Source organism: Thunnus thynnus, chromosome 23, assembly GCF_963924715.1.
Source record: "Thunnus thynnus chromosome 23, fThuThy2.1, whole genome shotgun sequence".
In the NCBI taxonomy this organism is placed as follows: Eukaryota; Metazoa; Chordata; class Actinopteri; order Scombriformes; family Scombridae; genus Thunnus; species Thunnus thynnus.
The window spans coordinates 1434662-1454930 of NC_089539.1; the positions used below are offsets into that span (position 1 = coordinate 1434662).

At 39.8% G+C, this 20269-nt stretch overlaps 1 protein-coding gene across 2 annotated transcripts in view; it reads left to right on the forward strand.

The window, feature by feature from the left end:
- The window catches only part of braf (B-Raf proto-oncogene, serine/threonine kinase), a 41509-nt gene that overhangs the window by 4108 nt on the left and 17132 nt on the right, over positions 1-20269 (forward strand). Inside the window, exons 2-12 of one of the 2 annotated variants that reach the window (XM_067582530.1) lie at positions 5606-5707; positions 5798-6085; positions 8402-8505; positions 10857-10959; positions 12012-12160; positions 13668-13787; positions 13881-14040; positions 14793-14832; positions 17222-17341; positions 18614-18750; positions 18831-18948. In XM_067582530.1, the coding sequence (XP_067438631.1) occupies positions 5606-5707; positions 5798-6085; positions 8402-8505; positions 10857-10959; positions 12012-12160; positions 13668-13787; positions 13881-14040; positions 14793-14832; positions 17222-17341; positions 18614-18750; positions 18831-18948 (1441 nt within the window). The remainder of the gene's footprint in view (positions 1-5605; positions 5708-5797; positions 6086-8401; positions 8506-10856; positions 10960-12011; positions 12161-13667; positions 13788-13880; positions 14041-14792; positions 14833-17221; positions 17342-18613; positions 18751-18830; positions 18949-20269) is intronic. The other variant, XM_067582529.1, reaches the window with a different exon arrangement.

A 20269-nucleotide genomic window follows, 5' to 3' on the forward strand; every position in this document is an offset into this window, starting at 1 on the left:
TGAGAAATGATAGAAACGATTAATTAATCAGAACGCTCCTTCATTTTCTGTTGATTGACTAAGTGATTAATTGACTGATTGTTTCAGCTGGGATTTACAGGAACTAAAAAGTTCCTACAGCAGCTCGAGTTCTGTGTTTTTACTTGATATAAACCTCTGTCAAGTTAAAGCAAATTCAACGAGGTTTGGACGTCATATTTGCAAATGACAATACAACAACGATAACTTCCACCACCATGGTTCTGTTTACAATATTCACAACAATAGTGTAAACACTGAAGACATTGTACTCACTGTGTTGTATGTAATTTACTGCTTTGTGACTGACGAACAAGCCGATGTTGGAACTGTTTGGGGTTATGGAGTTATGTGCAAGTCGACTAAAATTAGTTTAAGAGATAAAACATTCTGATATAGTTGTTGATTGTGCGACACAGTAACAAATCTGTCTGGATGTCCTCTGCACAGTGTCTGAACTACAACTTGTTTGCTGTTGCTGGGTTTTTAAAGAGGTGGTCGAAAAGGATCATTTTTATTTTTAAGATATTTTTGGGTGTTTGCTTTTAATGGATAGCTGATAGTAGACAATAAGGATGTGCAGAGGGCCCAGTATTTGTATTTGTATTTGTATTTGTTGAGGCAGCAAAATTATTTGTATTTGAATAAAAGTGGAAAGAGGCTTAAAAATCCTGTTTTTGTTTTATTAAACTTCTATTTTTAGAAAATCTAGTGTTCATGAAGCTTGTTCATGTGTCAGTAGCTCAGCTTTATCTCTGGGGAACACTCCCAACTCTGGGAGTGATGTTCAAATTAGGAAATATGCGTCATGTTGCAGGTGGATGTGACTCCCCTCGTTAATACCTGCTGATAGATGTAACAGGGAAGCAGAGGAGAGAGATTGAGGTAGAGATGTAACCAACCTGCATGCTGGTAGTTGACATGGTTTACTTTTTTTCCAGAAAACAAATAATTTTAAAAATATTTCTATGAAACAAATATTCGTAAAAAAACAAACAAAATGGAACCAGGGATGTTGCGGTTATGCGTCATGTGCAGTAACCACTCAGCTGAGCACTCCAAAAGGCTAGTGTGACTGATTATCAATGTTTAGTGTAGCACACTCCACCCTGTTGGTTCCTGGACCGTTGGAAAGTACAACCCACTGAGAAGGAACTTTTTTAGGGGCTGGAAATAAGTATGACAGTATTAAGTCAGTATTAAGAGGAATTCTTACAAATTTCTCTAAACTAAAAATGACATCCATAATCTCCTCGTATGTATGGGAGCCTGTCAAGTGTTGGTGTAGTCCAAAAGCAGGGATTGTCTGGCACTTTTCTTGGCCTTTTTATAGCTTCATCGTGTCTTTTGCGGTGACTGATGATTCTGACTCATTCTGTTCTAGATTTTGTTCCTCTGAAGTGTTGTCCTGTCATGTTACTTCCATCTCTCTCACACATGTTAGATATGTTTTTCTTTCTTCTTTTGTTTGTTAATGCAAATATGTAAGAATCAGCCCTATGTTGCTCTCATTTTGATGATTTAAAAGAATGTAATTGTAATTTATATCTACTATTGGCTCAGTATGGTAGAGCTGCAACGATTAGTCGATTGATTAGTTGATTGATAGAAAATTAAGGCAAGAATATTATAATATTTTGGACAGTTGGTTGGACAAAATAAGATATTTAATGACATCATCTTGTGCTCTTGGATACTGAGTGTTTTTCATTGTTTTGACCAAATAATTAATCAATGAATCCAGGAAAAATCAGTAGATTCATTGATAATGACATATTGTTGCTGGGTGATGTGGCCACTTGTTGTATTTACTGTACAGAATCCCCATTTAATACTCAAAATTGTCAGATAGTGACAGAGAGAACCATGGTTTTACTTGAAATAATTCCTCTGCTAATGCAAACACAACTCTTCCTCCATGTTTATCAGTTGTCCCGTTCAATTCAATGTAATGTACATCTCCATAGCACTACCTCCGTTAGCACAACAACAGTCATGTCATACTCACCACTCTGCTGCTCTCACTTTCTCATTTAAATTCTTCTCTAACTTACAAATTCATGTCAAAATCCATAAAATGGCATCTGCTCCTTCTCCCTCATTAAATAATGTTTGTTTCAAAAGTTGAACTGCTGGACACAAGATGTCTCCTACTTCACTGTAAAGTCCATTCTCAGTGTTTGTGCAGTGGAGGCTTTAAGGTTCCACATCACACTGGTGTAAATTGAATATTGGACCATGATTGGCTTCGTCACAAATGGTGTTCATAGGCTCACCACTTCAAATCAGATTTTTAATAAACACAGAGAAACTTTCCACTTTGAACAACACATTTTTGAGTGGAGGGGGACTTTAACACTTCCTGCACATTAAAATCCTTTTAAATGGCAAAATCCCTTCCTTTCCTGGTAGGCTTTTATTGTGAACACTTGAAGTGTGGAAGTAGTTTTACTGACGGTACATGTCACTTTTAGCTGACACAGAAGTAGTGGTAGCATTTGTTAGGCACAGTATTGGTAATTCTGTTAACAAGGCTTCAATTTGTTTGGTTTGATTTTTCCATCCGGGGAAACACCGTCAACTTCAGACCAAATAGAACTGGTTCAAAGAGAACTCTGCAGATTTAGCATTGCACTACGTTAACATTGTCAGAGATATTGTCTTTTTTTATTCCACACATTCGTTTTCCTTATCAAAACTTGATGCCTACATTACCCACAATGCAACTGTACTCGATTGACTCAAATCAACAGATTTAGCTGTGTTATGCTAGTAGTGGCTAATGTAGCCTGGAGCTGCTGGCCTCCAGCAAAGATGAGGAACAGGCTACAGAGGTCTGGTAAAATGTTTATTTCATTTTCAGACTTGTAGTCTTCAGGCCCAACTGACTCTGACTCAAGTGACATCACTTGAGGCAACTTATCAGATTTCATACAGCTTCCTCTTGAGACACAAACAACTTTACAACTTTTTTTCACATATGCAGTAGTACTCCACAATACCTGTAAACAGACTTTGGTGTTTAAAATTGGTGGAATTCCTCTTTTAAAAAAAATTCAAAGACATGGGTGGTGATTCTGAGATCTAGATCTAGAGCCAGGCATGCACACTATTTGGAACTTGAAAAATGGAAGCAAGAATCTAATGAAGCTTCTTGCTGAGATGCCTTTATCTGGATTGATGTGGTGAAAGTTGTACCACACTCACCTTGTTACTGATGCCAGAATTAGACGCTTGCCACAGCGTCTGGCACATCTCAAGACGTACTAGGGCTCTCCCCACCTCAGGATTCTCTCAGTTGACTTGGAAGGAGGGACTACAAGGAAGGGGGGGGGGGGGGACTACACTGATATAACAGCTACATGAGTCTCATATTTTACCTGTTTTAATGCTGTTGTTCATCATTTGTGATGTGAAAACATCAGATTTCCACACAGAGAAATAAAAAGTGTGTTCAGTTATAAAATCCAAGCGCAGAATGGAGCGTTTCTCCTGATTGGCTGCTGACAAGTGCTGTCAGCCACACTGGACGGTAGAGGAGGAAACAGCAGAGATGCTGTTATGTGTCTGTTTAAGTCATGTGACTTAGACAGCCACAGGCATCAGTAGGCTAGTATTCAGTGGCTTTGTATATTAGTAAAACTTTACAGCAAAAGGACAAAGTAGTGATTCTAATGTAACGAATGCATCAAAATCAAATGAGTAAAATGCCTTCAATTAGAGATGTGCAGGTATAGCTTTTTTACAATATACTGCGACGAAACATGCTTATGGTATAGCTTCCTACTGGTCACACAGAGACAGAATAACCACAGCACAGAGAACCAGTCTCCTGTCTGTCCAGCTCTAACCACTCTGGCCATGACTTTCTATATTAACATTAATCATCAACTCACTGAAGCGCAGCTAGCTTTTGGGTGTTTAGTCCTAATGATCTGTGAGAGACAGAGAGAGCTGTATTTTACCCGACTGACAAACTTCCTGCATCAAGATCACACGCAACACATTCTTCCTCTCTGGTCAGCTTCAGCTCTGCTGGTGTAGGTTAGTAATATGGAAAAGGCCAACAAAAGTCTCTGGCTTTTAAAAATGAATTTAACTGTTAACACACAGCAGATAACACTTACTATGAAGAATGAGTGTGTAGAATCTAAGAGAAACTGACACTGAGCTGCATTTAAAGTGATTTCCAGTCAGCTGTCTTAAAGCTGGAGTGCGGGACTTTTACATAGAAATGAATGTCCATTACATTCAAACTCTTGCCAAACGAGTTCACACAATGCTGATTAAGCCTTTCACCACCAGGTAATTGGCAGTATACTGGAGATTGTAATATGGTGTCTGTGGCTACATTCCCGCGTTGGCACGCTGGTAGTGATGCGTTTTACATCAACCAGCAATGATTGGTTTGCCAGAGCTGAAGGGTGTCCATAGAGTATGCATACCAGAGACCTCTGCCAACTGCCGGTTTAGCCCTCTGCTAACTTGAGGGATAAAATAATTTAATCATGCGACTTTCCAAATGTTACTGGACCGAATGGACCAAATTCTGATACATGCACTCATAGAACTGGAGTTACATCCAGGTAACTACTAGCTATTACCCTCAATGCCAGAAGGGAGAGACAAAGGTTCCACACTGCAGGTTTAAACTTTGAACAACCTGCTTTACTGTGTGTTTAAACTGTTTTTGATGTTATTTCTTATGCAGAGTCCAAAAAGTTGCAATATACAGACCACTGTTCAGTGAATAAATCCCAGGTGATCATGATGTGAAGTCGTTGAACTATAGTTTACACTAATAGAAGAATTTTGGAAACATTGTCGATTATCGTGATAATACCGTTTAGCATGATATTTAAGCTACGATAATTGTAGCATGAAATTGGTATAATTTGATACCAGCACATCCCTACCTTCAATATAAGTAATTTTATTATTTTTTCATATTTCCCTCAGATTTTTCAATGTTTCGGTCCGTTGCCCAGAGAAAGTTGTCCACTATGTCTGTTGAAAATGTCTGTCAGACAAAATATCTGATAAGGAACAGGGTCACAGTTCTATGCTCTATGTAACATTTAAAATACAGAAGCTCATCAAACCACACAGTCGAACCCACAGCCAGCTTGTTCTATTAGATAACATTGTAACCTTCACACAGCTAACTGTGGTCAGCTGACAGTAAGAAAGTTATCAGAGTAGCTTGCTAGCTTGGTATCCTCATTGGTCACATGAACCCCATGACCTTCTGTGATGCCTTGCAGGTCACAGAAGTCAGTTGAGTTCTTTCCAATCATCTCTGTACATCATGCAAGTTGTAAAGGATGTGAAGCTGTAATTGGTTGGGCTCTAACATTCAGTCTTCAGTGTCTCTCGACCAAGTCATGGCATTAATTCATCATCTCCTCTTCTGACACAGTGAGCATTTCAAAAGGCGATGAGTGTAAACTCTGAGAATATCTCGGTCATCCATTGTGCACTGTTGTTGGGAGAGGCCAAGTCAGGGAAGAATGATTCTATTGGCCTGTTCTTCATGTACTGGAGGATATCAGTTTAACATCAACAACATTGGTATGTTTCCCCACAGATCTGGAACATCAAACAGATGATAAAGTTGACACAAGAACACTTAGAGGCTCTGCTGGACAAGTTTGGAGGAGAACACAATCCTCCTTCCATATATCTAGAGGTAAGAGAGCTTAGGCTTTTCTAAGTGTAGCTACAGTAAAATCCAGCCTGTGACTGTTTCTTGAGGCTCTCTGGTATGTCATCCACACAGGCCTATGAGGAGTACACCAGTAAGCTGGACGCCCTGCAGCAGAGGGAGCAGCAGCTGCTGGAGGCCATGGGCAATGGTACAGACTTCTCCTGCTCTCCTTCTCCTATGCCAGCTCTTCTGGAGGTCAAGATGGGAGGGTGTGGGGTTGGAGGGGGGGCTCAGGCCTTTCCCTCAGCCCCCAACACCTTGGCTGTCCTACAGACCCCCACCGATGCCAGCCGAGCCAACCCTCGCTCCCCCCAGAAGCCCATCGTCAGGGTCTTCCTGCCCAACAAACAGAGAACAGTGGTACGTGTGACGCTCTCTCAGGATTAGGGCTGTGACAGTATGGACTTTTTCTTACTGTAGTGAAAAAGCAATGTATCCTTTGGGCTTTACAGTCCAAAAACAATTTTATTGGATAAAAAGCTAAACTCACTAATGCTGAGCAGTGTGCAGAGATGATCACCATGTTCCTACACCAGTCTTTGTTAATATAAACACACAGGCCACCACCTCTTGTCTTACCAGACAATGAAGCAATCCTGTCCGACCGGAGAGCTGGGCTAACTCGATAGCGGAGTCTCCAGGCACATGACTATGGTATTACGGTTATCATCACAGCCCTACTCAGGATACATACTGTATGTAGTGAACATGATTAGTCAAAGCTTAGAAGAAACCAATCAGTGATTCTCTCTTGGTTCTTGACTGGTTTGAGAACCAGAGAACCACAGAAGACAGTACAGACAGCAGACACAGTTATTGAGCTGACAGGCCACTAAAACTCTACTTTAGAATCTTATTTTCTAGCTCTGGTCACAACAAATGTATCAAAACATTTTCTCTTTACTTAAATCTCCGGACATTGTTTTAGTTGTGCTTCATGATGTGTTGATGGCCGTTGCTTCTACAGAGTATCTGCAGCTCATGAAAAGTCTTAAAAAGCACTGAATTCATCTCCCTCAAAAAAGTACCTTTACTAATGTCTTAAATATGATGTCTATCCTGCTGTAGACATTCACATTAATTATAACTTTCCCATATGTGTTTTGGGGCTGTCGAGAGATGTTCTACAACTATAGTGAGACTGGTGTGACAGTGGATTGTGCTGCAGGAAGCTTCTTAATCCTTATTTGTGGAGTTTCAGTGACCATCTGACCTGCAGCAAACACTGTCACTACTGCACTGGCAGTAGCTCATCCACTCACTATGGACAAGTCAAGATTTCAGCAAAAACTTCAATGAACTTAAATTGATATGATTGATATTTTTCATTGGTGAAGCCATCCATCAGTTTTCAGCCACTTGTCTGGGTCCAGCTCATGGTCATTGATTAATTATACTGCTAGGAATTATTGTTACAGCTGGGAAGTGCTGATGAACATGTGATATAAATGTCATTAACTTAATAAATAATTGTAGGCTTTACTTTCCCTACACTTTTCAGTCATTCTATGGCTGATAGTAGTGTGAGAAAGGTAATAAATTGCGTTCTGTGTGGTATCAAAAAGATCTAGTTTTTACACACTGCTTAGTGCACACAGCCATATACACACACAAAATGTTGCTATGCAACGGAGTGGTTGTTGATGTTCTTATCTGTAGAGTGAGATGCAACCATCAGTGAGTTTGTTGTCTAAGCAGCATTCTGTGAGTCTTGTACATCTTGATGTTCTCTACATCAGCTCCTTTGCTTGTTCATTCAGTGTTTAATACAAGCAGAACCTCTCCTGTCCCGCTGAGCTCCTCAAACCTTTCAAACGTGTGAGCTGAATGAGAGCTGGGAGGTTACAACTGTGAAGGAGATTAACAGCAGAAAGTTTGTGAGCACTACACTGAAGGTAGAAGTTCACCTGTTGGTCACGCAACATTGTGAGTGTGTTTGATTTGTGTCACATGCTGGATGGTGCATTTAATCAGTGATTAATGAAGGTAGATGCATCTAGCTCTGCAACTATTAACTATTCATTTAATTTATTTTGATAATCAATTAATCATGTAGAGTCATTTTTAAAAGAAAAAAATGTCAAAATTGTCTGATTCCAGCTTTTCAAATGTGAAAAAAAACAGTGATTGACATGTTTCATCATTTTCTGACATTTTATAGACCAAACAACTAGTCAATTAAACAAGAAAATAATCAACAGATTGATTGCTGATGAAAATAATCATGAGTTGCAGCCTTTTTATTATAGAAGAAGTTTTCTTCACTGTGCTTCAGACTGAAGACATGTTCGACCTGTAACAGGCTGATTTTAGGGTTTAAGGTCAGAGTCTGAGTTCAGATGCTGCACTGTTGAGTTGCATACACATTAACATTGGTTTCATTGTCTATTTACAGTGAATGGTTTTTTCTAAGTGGTTTGGCTGATGAACAGTGCTAGGCTCTGGGAAGTGAGTGAATGTAGGTGACCCCCTTTCACTTTGATGAGCTCCACAGTAGGAAGTTGCAGATGAAAGCCCTGCTGCCAGCAGACCTGAAACCATCTTCACCAAGATGAATAATGGCTACAAGGAACATTCTCATTCCAACTTTACAGTTTCAGGTTTCAACATTAACTAGCTGCGGTTGTGTCGGCTCATTTCCTTTCTGTTGGCTGAGTGTTGCTGTGTTGTGTTCAGGTCCCAGCCCGCTGTGGGATGACTGTGAGAGACTCGCTGAAGAAAGCTCTGATGATGCGAGGACTCATCCCAGAGTGCTGTGCAGTCTACAGGATACAGGACGGGTAAGTCTGTACTTCCACCACAGCTCAACAGGGAAACAATGTCCGAGGAAACACAAAGAGGGAATTTGATGCTAAAAAGACTGTAAATGTGTCAGATATCCACTTGATATGACTAACTCAGACTGATGAAGACTCATAGAAGCTTCACAGAGACTTTTAAATGACTGTGTTGACACACTGTGGATTTTGGCCTCCATCACTAACATTGAAAGCACATTTGAAGGATCTTTTAATATCCAGTATGAACAGGAGGAATGATTACAGCGAGGAAAACCTCTTTCACTGTTCAGATGGACACCTGACTCATGTTTAAAGATACACTTGAAAAAGTCTCCCTCCGCTGAAAATGTGTTTCGCTTCTTCTTATTTTACTGTGATGTTTATTGTGCAGTTTGTTTTCACATAAGGTATGTATGATGATGTTATGATGTTAGTTGTGACATCATAACTGGTTTGGAGTCAATCCTGCTCCAGCACCCAGTTTACACAATTTATATATTCATAGATTCTGGAATTTTCACAGAGGGAGAGGAAGGAGAAGATGTCATTTTATAGATTTAAATGATGTGATTGAACTTTTTTTGTGGAAAAAACATTTGACACAAATAATTGTTGTTGTACGGCTGCTTTGCATTAAGAAATTTAAAGTCACACATTTGGGAAGTTTGGTTTATTTTGTTAAATGTTTATATTTCTCACTAAGTATGGTACAGTATCAGCTATCAAAGTATTATTTTAGTATTGATACATAAACTCAGGTTTCATATTTGCACCAGCACTGAACATTTTCCAATGATATCTGACTCTAACTGTGATCTTGTTAGGAAGGCAGTACATAATGTAAAGCAAATAATCACTACATTATGTTCTATTACAGTATATTATCCACACAGTAGCAATGTAAAAATGGCAGTATCTCTATTTTTATTTAATGCATGATATTTGGACTACTTGTTTTTGTAGTAATTTGGAATCTTGAACTTTATCCTTCCTACACAACTGAATACAAAAAACACTTATGAACACTGATGTTTGTGTGAAAGCAGCAGACTATATACATTTTTATAGTTTTATTAAAGGGTCAGTACCCCCTAAATTACATAAAAATATATTTTCTGTTTTATGTGTCTAGATTTTGAGATATCTCTCTCTGAGATTTCTGCCTCCTACTAATACACTGGTGGTGACTAGAACTTAGTTTTTGGTGCTCATACCAATTTAAAAGGTTTAAAAAAAAAAGTTCTTTCCAGAAGCAGTGTGTATTGGTCTGTATAATCCACAGAACACAGAATTGCTTCTTTATCTCAGCAACCAATGAATGTTTACTTCTGGCCTCATGTTGGTGAAGTTTGTCATGTAAATGCTCATGTAGTTAGTCTTGCTATATTACTGAAAGGAATTATGTTACATAAAGAAGCTGGTCACATTAATGTAGTAATATGCAAAATACCATAAATGTGGAATCATGGCCTTTCAAATCTAAATCTTCATGTATTTTTACAATGTCTAAGATCCGTCTGTTGTCAGTATGACCTCGTCTTCGTCTGGTATTAATATGCAATCAGTACTGTATCTCATTATGCAAAGAGAGCTGGTGGACTTAAACGTCGTCCCTCTCAGGCCAAAGGAAGTGATGCTGCTGTGTGGCCTCTGCTTCTCTTTCCTCTGCAGAGAAGGAGCTTGTCAGGCAGCTCAACATAGCAGAGAGACCTTTCAACTTGTTGGAAGGCTGTCTTTTTTTTTCTTAAGAATGTGGTCAGACTGTATCTAGTCATTTATACCTGAGATCTGATCACAGTGTGAGCCAGCTCCAGATGTGACTGATCCAGATGTTGATTCAGGTGGAGAAGAGCTCTACAGTGTCTTGCATCATCGTGATAATATTGTGATAGGATCATAACATGCTGTCATTTTCCCTCATTAATAATGATAACTATACTAATACAGATGTTAATAAGAATAATATTATTATGAATATTGATATTGACACCACCAAAGTTGGCTTGGTTGAAAATGGCTGAACACGCCATCTACTGTTTAAAATCAGCCAAAGAAAAGTTTCAAATCTTCACATTTCAGAAGTTGCAACCAGCAAATTTTGAACAGTTCTGCTTAAGAAAAATGACAAAAACAATAACTCTGTTATCAAAATTGGTGCAGATTAATTTTCTATAGAATGGCTAATCGTTGCAGCTGTACATCTTAGATGTATGAAATGTATCTCTCTACTCTAGGATGTACTGGTCTTCATGGTTATGTTTGCATAATTCTCAGTATGGTGGTTAAACGGACAGCATCGTAGGTTTATGAATGTGTAGACAGCTCCCCTAACTCTCCACTTCCTGTCTCAGAGAGAAGAAGCCTATCGGTTGGGATACGGACATCTCCTGGCTGACAGGAGAGGAGTTACATGTTGAAGTGTTGGAGAACGTGCCGCTCACCACACACAACTTTGTAAGTACTATTAGACTACTGTGTATGACAGTGGAGTGTAACAGCAAAGAGTTAAGATATTGAACCTGATCATTCTATCCACTCAGACTTTTTAATCATTGTTAACATTATGTTTCATTTTCAGCAAACCCATACATTCGATCCAAATGAAAAGTTAAGTTAGTCACAGTGGGAGATTTGTGTGAGCTGTCTGTGGAGATTACACTTCACTAAACACGACAGAGGAGAAAAAATAGACTCAGAGCTTAAAAAAAACGCAGGGGGTCCCAGGGTGACACATGCTTCTCGTCCTTCTGTCTGTCCTTCAGGAGTTGTCCCTTAATGAGTTGAACTGATAGAGGGAAATATGAATGTTTATAACAATTGTGCTTACACAAGGGTACCCTGCACCTCCTTCCCGAATTCCTTAGCACATACTCAGAATTCAACACATGAGAGGGGTAGATAAGGTTGGCCTGCCGAATAGTTGACTGCATTCCCATAATCTTCTCTTCCGTCTTAACCAGACTAAACATTTGAGCCTTAAATGTTACAACTAGGTTTCCAAACCAGCTGTTAAAACCACTGTGTAAAATGGACTCTATGGAAGCTCTGTAGAAGTATAACATTCCTGCAGACACTTGCAACATGGGAATGCCAGCTAAGTTCACTGTCAGTGTGAACCCCTAAATATTTAGTGTGACCTGTTTGATGTCATAACTGACTGTGTATGGCAACAGAGCTATGATCTTCAATTAATCTAGGATCTAATACAATTTCCTCAGTTTTTGGTACACTGATGTGCAAATAATGCTCATTACACCAAACAGGTCAAACCTGTCCTTTAGCTTTATAGCTGCTAATGTTAGAGTTGCTTGTAAGTAAACTGTGTCATCATGGTATGGATTTCAGTTTCATGTTGGGAGGAATCTGGAATCTTTGAAACAAAATTACAAATCACAATATTACAAAATTCCAGAACTTGCTCACAGTGATAGATGATAAACACAATGCATGAATTCTATTTTCTAGCCTTGCGTGGTGCTGACTGTCTGTCGGTGTGTGTTTGACAGGTGAGGAAGACCTTCTTCACACTGGCCTTCTGTGACTTCTGCAGAAAGCTGCTGTTCCAGGGTTTCCGCTGTCAGACCTGTGGCTATAAGTTCCACCAACGCTGCAGCACCGAGGTTCCTCTCATGTGTGTCAACTACGACCAACTAGAGTAAGTCTCACACATGGGAAAGACCACGATTGAACCTACTGTAGCACTGTGCTGTAGTGATGTCATGTGAGATGAATACACATGGATCTTGGAATTAGTCTTTTCCTTGTCCTAAAGGCTACATCACTGCTCATGTGAGCTGTGATTTTTCCAAGCTTCTTCAGCTGTTCTGGCTATAAACAGTCAATACTCCATTTACTTCTCATCTATTCCACATTTTAATCATTTCTGTGTAAAAATATCTATAAAAATATTTCAAAGTAGCACTACTGTCACAGATAGATATGGACAGATAGATAAGACAATTAACTAAAATGTATCAAATATAATGAATCTCTCACCAACCTAAATTCAGTATATCAATATCTATCTATCTGTATCTATGAACAAATATTAATGTTTATTATTATTATTATTATTATTATTATGATAAATGTATAATACAATATCACTTCATACCCTAAAATATCCTGCACATTTATATATTAAAACTTATTTTCATAGTCAAGAGATGTAAGAATTCTTATTTTTTTGGGGATGTCAAATCACTTTTTTAAAAAAATTAATAATGATAACTTTATTTATATAGCACCTTTCAAAAACAAAGGAACTTCACAATAAAAACAGAGAACGCAAGTAAAGAAGATCCAAAACATAAGATATAAACCAGATAAAATAATTTAAATAGTTAGAACAAACACCAAAGGTGCCAGGTGCCAGGCTTTATTGGGATATACAATTGGGTGTCATCGGCGTAGCAGTGGAAAAGGATGTCATGTCTATCGTTTGATCCAGATCACATTCTGAGTCCTTTAATATTGGGTATTTACTGATACCCATGCAGAGTTTCATCTGCTGGAAGTGGAAAGTTTCTCTGTGCTCATCTTAAATCTCAATTTAAGTTGCAATTCATACGAGCATGATTTGGACAACTACTTTGGAGCAAATCGTGGTCCAGTATACAGCTAACTTACACAAGTGTGATGTGGAAACTTGAAGCTTCTCCTGCACATACACAATGGACTTTATAGTGAAGTAGGAGATGTTTTGTGTCCACCAGGAAAACATTTCAAATGAAAAATATTTGTATATTCATAGATTCTGGATTTTTCAATTAGGATGAAGGAGTAGATATCATTTAAAGAATTTAACAAGGCAATAGCAGAAAAAACACATTACAAATTACAGATATCAGACACAAATTATTATTCAAAGCAGAATATTTTTAGATGTCTGAAAACGTGTGGATGGGATCTTTACATTTTTCTAGATACCACAGATGCCCAGTACACACTGCAGCTACAACCTTACAGAGATAAAATAGAACTTAATTCATGCTAAAACAAATATTTGTCCCAGAGAAGCTGACTTTACTTTGTCTGTCTCATGACTTTATTATTTTTCCATCTAGTGTCTCTTAATTCACTTCTAAGTAATTTAGGCTCCAGTCAAACTGGGTCAAGAATGAATGAATGAATGAATAACCTTGATGATTTGTGTTCTGCAGCTTGTTGCTAGTGTCCAAGTTCTTTGAGCATCACCCGTTCACCCAGGAGGAGGTCTCCTCAGAGGGAACCACCCCCGTGTCTGAGGCCTGCCCATCACTCCCCCCATCTGACTCCACTGGGTGAGTCTTGAATTAATGTGCAGATTTCTTTCCAACAGCAAGTCCAAAAAGTCTGTTTTAAATCCTATCCACTGACACATTTCATCTTTCCAGGTCTATATGCCACACTACTGTGTCCCCGTCCAAGTCCATACCCATCCCGCCCAGTTTCCGGCCCAATGAGGAGGACCACCGCAACCAGTTTGGCCAGCGGGACCGTTCGTCCTCAGCTCCCAATGTCCATATCAACACCATCGAGCCTGTCAACATCGATGTGAGTCTGCTCTCCCTCTGCTGGACTGATTCTGATATATGTGTGGACCATGACTCTGCAGGTTTCACTCCAGCCAAACAGCTCATGTCACTGATTTACCAGTGAGCAGCATCTAAACAACAAAAAGCTGCAGCAATATTGATGTTGCTGAAAACCTCAAAAACTCTTGAGCCTCCAGCTTGCCTTCACAGAATTTGCTTTGAGAGAGACCATATAAAGTCTGAAAGGGTCAGAAAAGGAGTGAGTTCTTTAAAAGTGCAACCTGTGAAAACCCATTGTGGTTAGTGATCTTAGTCCATCCAAAAGGAGGCAGGGAAATCCAAAGTTAATATTTTTAAATTTGATTTGGTCAAGTCTGATAAGTCTGAAAATGCTGGCCTCATGTTTTAGAGTGAACATGGAAAACAGAGCTTATGGAAAACAATGATGCAAGTACCAGTAACACTCACTTCAGTGTTCCTGTTTTAATAAAGGTAAAACTGCCGCTGCCTTTGTGCAACTCCATTACAGTGACATGACACATGATACCACAACTAATCTGTTAGTTTGTCACAGCAAGTAAACCGGATGTCTATTCCAAAACTAGGTCAGGGTTAAGATACATGTGTTGCGTGAACGCACCTTTAGTACTTTTAACTTTGGGTGCAATTCTAACCACTACACTTGCTGTGACAATAGTTCCTAAGAGTGCAGCTACAATAAACGGTACAGTAAACTATGATCATGTTATTAATTTCTTTCCTTCATTTCAGGATCTGATTCGAGATCAGAGCTTACCGAGGTCAGATGGAGGTAAGGATCATAGCAGGAGACTTCATGCTCATTCTGTGGCTTTTTTTCCCACCATCCTGCGTCTGCGTGCTCGTGGTCTTTTGTGTGTGTGAAATTCAGACCCGAGAACTTGAGTCAGTTGTTTTAGTCCTGCACCCTACTAGTCACTGAGAACAGCAGCTGAGGACACATACGTTTATTCAGATCTGTGGGTCAGGGTTTGTGGAAGAACAGCAGACCTTTTTCCATTCTTACTTTGAGTTACTCTGCTAGTCCAAGCTCCTCTGCAGGAGGACCTCATTACAGAAATTTAGTGAAAATAAAATCACCCAGAAGTTTGACAGTAAATCAGAGGCCTATTTTAGTCTTAATGATGTGAAGGTGAAGTAATTAATGTAATTAAAGTAATTAATTAATGAAGTCTGTGGGGTTTCTATACTAAGCACAGCAACCCAAGCAGTACATGTCTAAATAAGCACATTACATGTCTGTGTTGGAGCTAAACAGCAGCAGGTAAGCTAGCTGCTGGCTAGGTTTATTTAATTATACATATTCTCAGTTCAGTTACTGATTAAGTAAACATTGATTAAATAAATGTTAATAAAAATGTTTCATTTTCATTAACATTTAATGAAATATGAAATAAAAATGTAATTGTTTCATAAAATGGAACATTTTATCCATTTGTAGGTTAGTGGATGGCCCTACACAAAATTGTTCTTACGTTTCTTTTGTGTACCAGTTAAATAAACACAATACATTGTGTTAATTAGTGAACTTTAGAGGTGTTGGTACTGTAGTTTTTTTTTTTGTTTGTTTGTTTTTTTTACTTTGGACAGAGCCATGCTAGCTGTTTCCCCCTGCTCCCAGTCTTTATGCTAAGCTAGGCTAACCAGGTCCTGATTCCAGCTCTGTGCTTAACACACAGACATCATAATACTAAACGTAGCACAAAAAGTAAGGAAATTTGTGTTTGGTAGATTATTTCTTTGTTGTAACAATGCTTCTTGGCAATAAATCTTATACTGTTGGAAAGTCTTTTTATTTCCCTTTTAAATCGTGCCACATTTGTAAGGAACATGCATTTGTGGGATGAGCAGCAGAGTTGAGTATGTGGGTTGTGCCAATGAAAAAATTGCCAAATCTTCTCTGCCAGTGCCAAACAGCTTATTTTGCTGTTGCTGTTGACTCTTGTTTTGAGCTTCTGGTACCCCCAGGTGCTGCCAGGAGGCCTGCCATGACTGCCCCTCACCGTCAGGCTTGTTTGCACTGGTGTCGGCAACACGTGCACTGGAACCTGAACATGTGGAGGAATGTTATGTTCAGCAATGAGTTCAGATTCTGCCTATGGCAGTTGGATCGTAGGGTCAAAGTGTGGAGAAGACGCAGAGAACACTATGCTGATTGCTGCACCAATAGAGTAACATCTTTTGGTGGAGGCAGTGTGATGGTGTGGGGCGGCATCTCCCTCACTGGAAAAACAAGGCTTGTCATCATCGGAGGCAATCTCAATGCATAGAGATATCGAGATGAGATTCTGCAACCAGTGGCAATCCCATATCTCCAAAGTCTGGGACCAAACTCTATCCTCCAAGATGACAATGCTCGCCCCCACAGAGCAGGGTTTATCAGAGACTACCTCCAGAATTTGGGGGTGGAGAGGATGGAATGGCCTGCCAGCAGTTCTGACCTCAACCCCATTGAACACTTGTGGGATCAGCTTGGGTGTGCTGTTCGTGCCAGAGTGACCAACACAACCACGTTGGTTGACTTGCGACAAATGCTGGTTGAAGAATGGGATGCCATCCCACAGCAGTGTTCGACCATGCTGGTGACCAGCATGAGGAGGAGGTGCCAGGCTGTTGTGACTTCAATCATCCAATCCATCAAGCCCCAAACAAGAGTCAATGGCAGAATAAGCTGCTTAGCATTGGCAGAGAAGATTTGGCAAATTTTTCATCGGCGCAACCCACATACTCAGCTCTGCTGCTCATCCCACAAATGCATGTTCCTTACAAATGTGGCACCATTTAAAAGGGAAATAAACAGGCTTTCCAACAGTATAAGATTTATTGCCAAGAAGCATTGTTACAACAAAGAAATAATCTACCAAACACAAATTTCCTTACTTTTTGTGCTATGTTTATTTATCTTCTCATCTCATGCTCGGAGAGAAAACAAATAGGATTATTTCCTAAATAGTTGAAGACTGAACTCTATTAGAAATATCTTAAAAAATGAAATTTGGCAGTGTGAATCCTTCAGATGCCCTGACAAACACAGCTAAGCTAACATGCTAACAGTGTAGTGTGGTGACAGTTAGTTAGTTAGTTGGTTAGTTGGTTAGTTAGTGGTGAGAGGGGCAGGGTGAGTAGCAGTGATGGTCTGTCTGTCTCTCTTTGCCCTGCAGCCCCCCCGACCCACCCCGCCCGCTGCTTGAGGAAGCACCGAACACGGACCTCAAGCCCCCTCCTATACTCCTACCCCAATGACATAGTGTTTGATTTTGAGCCCGAGCCTGTTTTCCGAGGTAGTTAGGCCTCTGTGTGTTCCTGTGTCCTTCACCCCACCCCCCCTCCTCACGCCCACTCCCCACACACCAACCCCAGCCCTGTGTCACATCCACTGTGTGTCCCCCTCTCTCTCTTTTTCCCCTTATGTCCTCACATGCTCTCTCTGCCACACACCTGACAGCTCACAGGTTGTACACAGATCTCACCAGTACTCTGATCAGACACATCTCACTCCATGGATGGTGGTTTGATTGCTGATAAATTTCCATTAATTAGCTCACCAATTCAATTTAGACCTTTTTTAAGCTGTATTTCATAATAGCACACTAGTAAAGTAATAACAGTAATGCAAGGGGCAGCACTTCTTGACTCTAGGCTTTAGCCACATTCAAAATGCATTAGACTGAAACATCTACCAAAATATGAAAGATCAGAATTGCATTCGTTTTGATGGTGTTTAATTTACATGAAAAGACAACATAATCAACAGTATTTAAAGATCCCCTCCAGACATGAGTTGAGATATTCAAAAATACTCTGCTTGGAACAATAATGTGTGTCTGATATGGTTTTTCCACAAAAAAGTATAAATTACCACTTTAAAATCCTTAAAATGGCATCTACTCCTTCTCCCTCATTAAATATTGTTTGTTTCAAAAGTTGAGCTGCTGGACACAAGATGTCTCCTTTTTCACTGTAAAGTCCATACTCAGTGTTTGTGCACTGGAGACTTTAAGTTTCCACATCACACTTGTGTAAATTACGTGCTGGAGCAGGATTGGTTCCAAACTAGTTATGATGTCACAACTAACACTCATTCTTATATACCTTATGTGTATATAAGTTGAATGTAAGTTGACCAGGATTGGCTTCCAAACTAGTTGTGATGTCACAAATTGTGCTCACACGCCCTACAAATCAGATTTTCAATTAGCATAGATAAACTTTCCGCTTTGAGCAGATGAATGTGAAAACAGCCTTCTTCTCTAGATTTGTGAAGTCTAGATTATTAAATCATTAACTGCCATCCAACCCAACACCCCCTCACCTTTCCTCTGCATGTGACCAAAAACACACATACGCACACACACACACACACACACACACACACACACACACACACACACACACACGACAGATACAGCCTCCTCAGTCCCTTTCCTTGCCCAAACCTCCTCTTTCTTTACTCTTCTGCTTTCTCTCACCTTCTTTTATGACCCGTGTTTCTTATCCACCTCACCTCTCTTCTCTTACTGTTTCTCCTCTTTTCATCCCTGATTCCCCTCCAGGCTCCACCACAGGGCTGTCGGCCACGCCTCCTGCCTCTTTACCTGGCTCTCTGACCAACGTCAAGGTTCCACAGAAGTCGCCATGCCAACAGAGGGAGCGCAAGTCTTCGTCCTCGTCTGAGGACCGCAATAAAATGGTAAGAGATTGACACAGATGCAAGTCCTTCTTCAGGTCCTGGTGTGTGTGCTTGTGCTGACTGTGTGTCCTGTGGAACAGAAAACCCTGGGGAGAAGGGACTCCAGTGATGACTGGGAAATCCCCGAGGGTCAGATCACTCTGGGTCAGAGGATAGGCTCTGGATCCTTTGGAACAGTCTTCAAGGGAAAGTGGCATGGTAAGACCAGTGTTATATTCCACAAGCAGCTTTCTTCTCTTCTTACAGTGAATCCACTAATACATCACTAAATAATCTCAATAGTTTCATCATTTATTAGAGGATTCTGCTGCCTGTTAATGTCCAGACATATATAAGTTGCAACATTTAATTCCTACATAAAACATTTTAGTACAGATTCATCATTTTCTCCATTCATGAAACTATAGGGAGGGAGACTCTGGGTCTTTTTTTTTCCTTGCCAGAACTGTGAGGGTAAAAAAGTCTCATTATTATTGACTGATCTGATTTGAGAACTTAAAATGGGCTCATTCACAGCATTTCCTGCTTTCTTACACTGATTTTTTCTTTGTGCATGAGAGATGATCATTAAGAGTCCTGCACTGATGTAGCATTGCACTCCTATAACATTTTTGGACAATGCAACCTGGATGGCGACTGTTGGTTTGGAGATTTGGGTGTGTTATGCTAGTAGCAGCTAATGTAGCCTGGAGCTGCTAGCCTCCAGCAAAGATGAGGAACGGGCTACAAAGGTCTGGTAACCTCACTTCTTTCTAACTTCACACTTCCAGATTGTTTTACTTTTCAAACTTGTAGTCTTCAGCCCCAACCCACACTGACTCATGTGACATCACTGAGGTAAATTATCAGATTTCACACAGCTCCCTCTGGAGACACAAAAGGCTTTATACTACTTCTTTTCAGATTTATATTTTATTGATATTCTGTATAAACAAAAACAAAGAGTCTCTAGTAAGAGAATTGTACAAAACAGTGCACAGACGTAGAAACAAAACTAAACAAATTAAAGGTGCATGTAGTGATGAACAGGCCCTCGCACCTCATGCGCTTTGGAGGGAGCGGCAGCCATGGTATCGCTACTAGAGTTCTGTTGACATGGCTCTGAATTTTCAGTATTATCAGACGCTGAGTAAAATATCATTTCCTGTGTGCAGTACGTGGCACTGGTGATGACATATTGGAAATTGTCTATACATTTGATGAACTGTGTCAATTAGGCTTCACTTCCTGTTATCCATAAACAATACTACATAAGTGAAATATTAATGCATTACTACATTTATCAGAGGGTAACCTCATGGATAAACATTTTCATGAATATTTAACATTGCCTGTAGGAGATAACTATCACTTCCTGTTTCCACTATGTTGCGCTAGAGAACACCCACTAATTATACGTCATGTTGCTTTATATCAAGTGTAGACCACACCATGTAAATTTCATATAAATCGGATGATATTTGTCACACAAGACTGACTTCCTGTTGTCAGTAGGTGGCGCTATGACTATGACTCAATA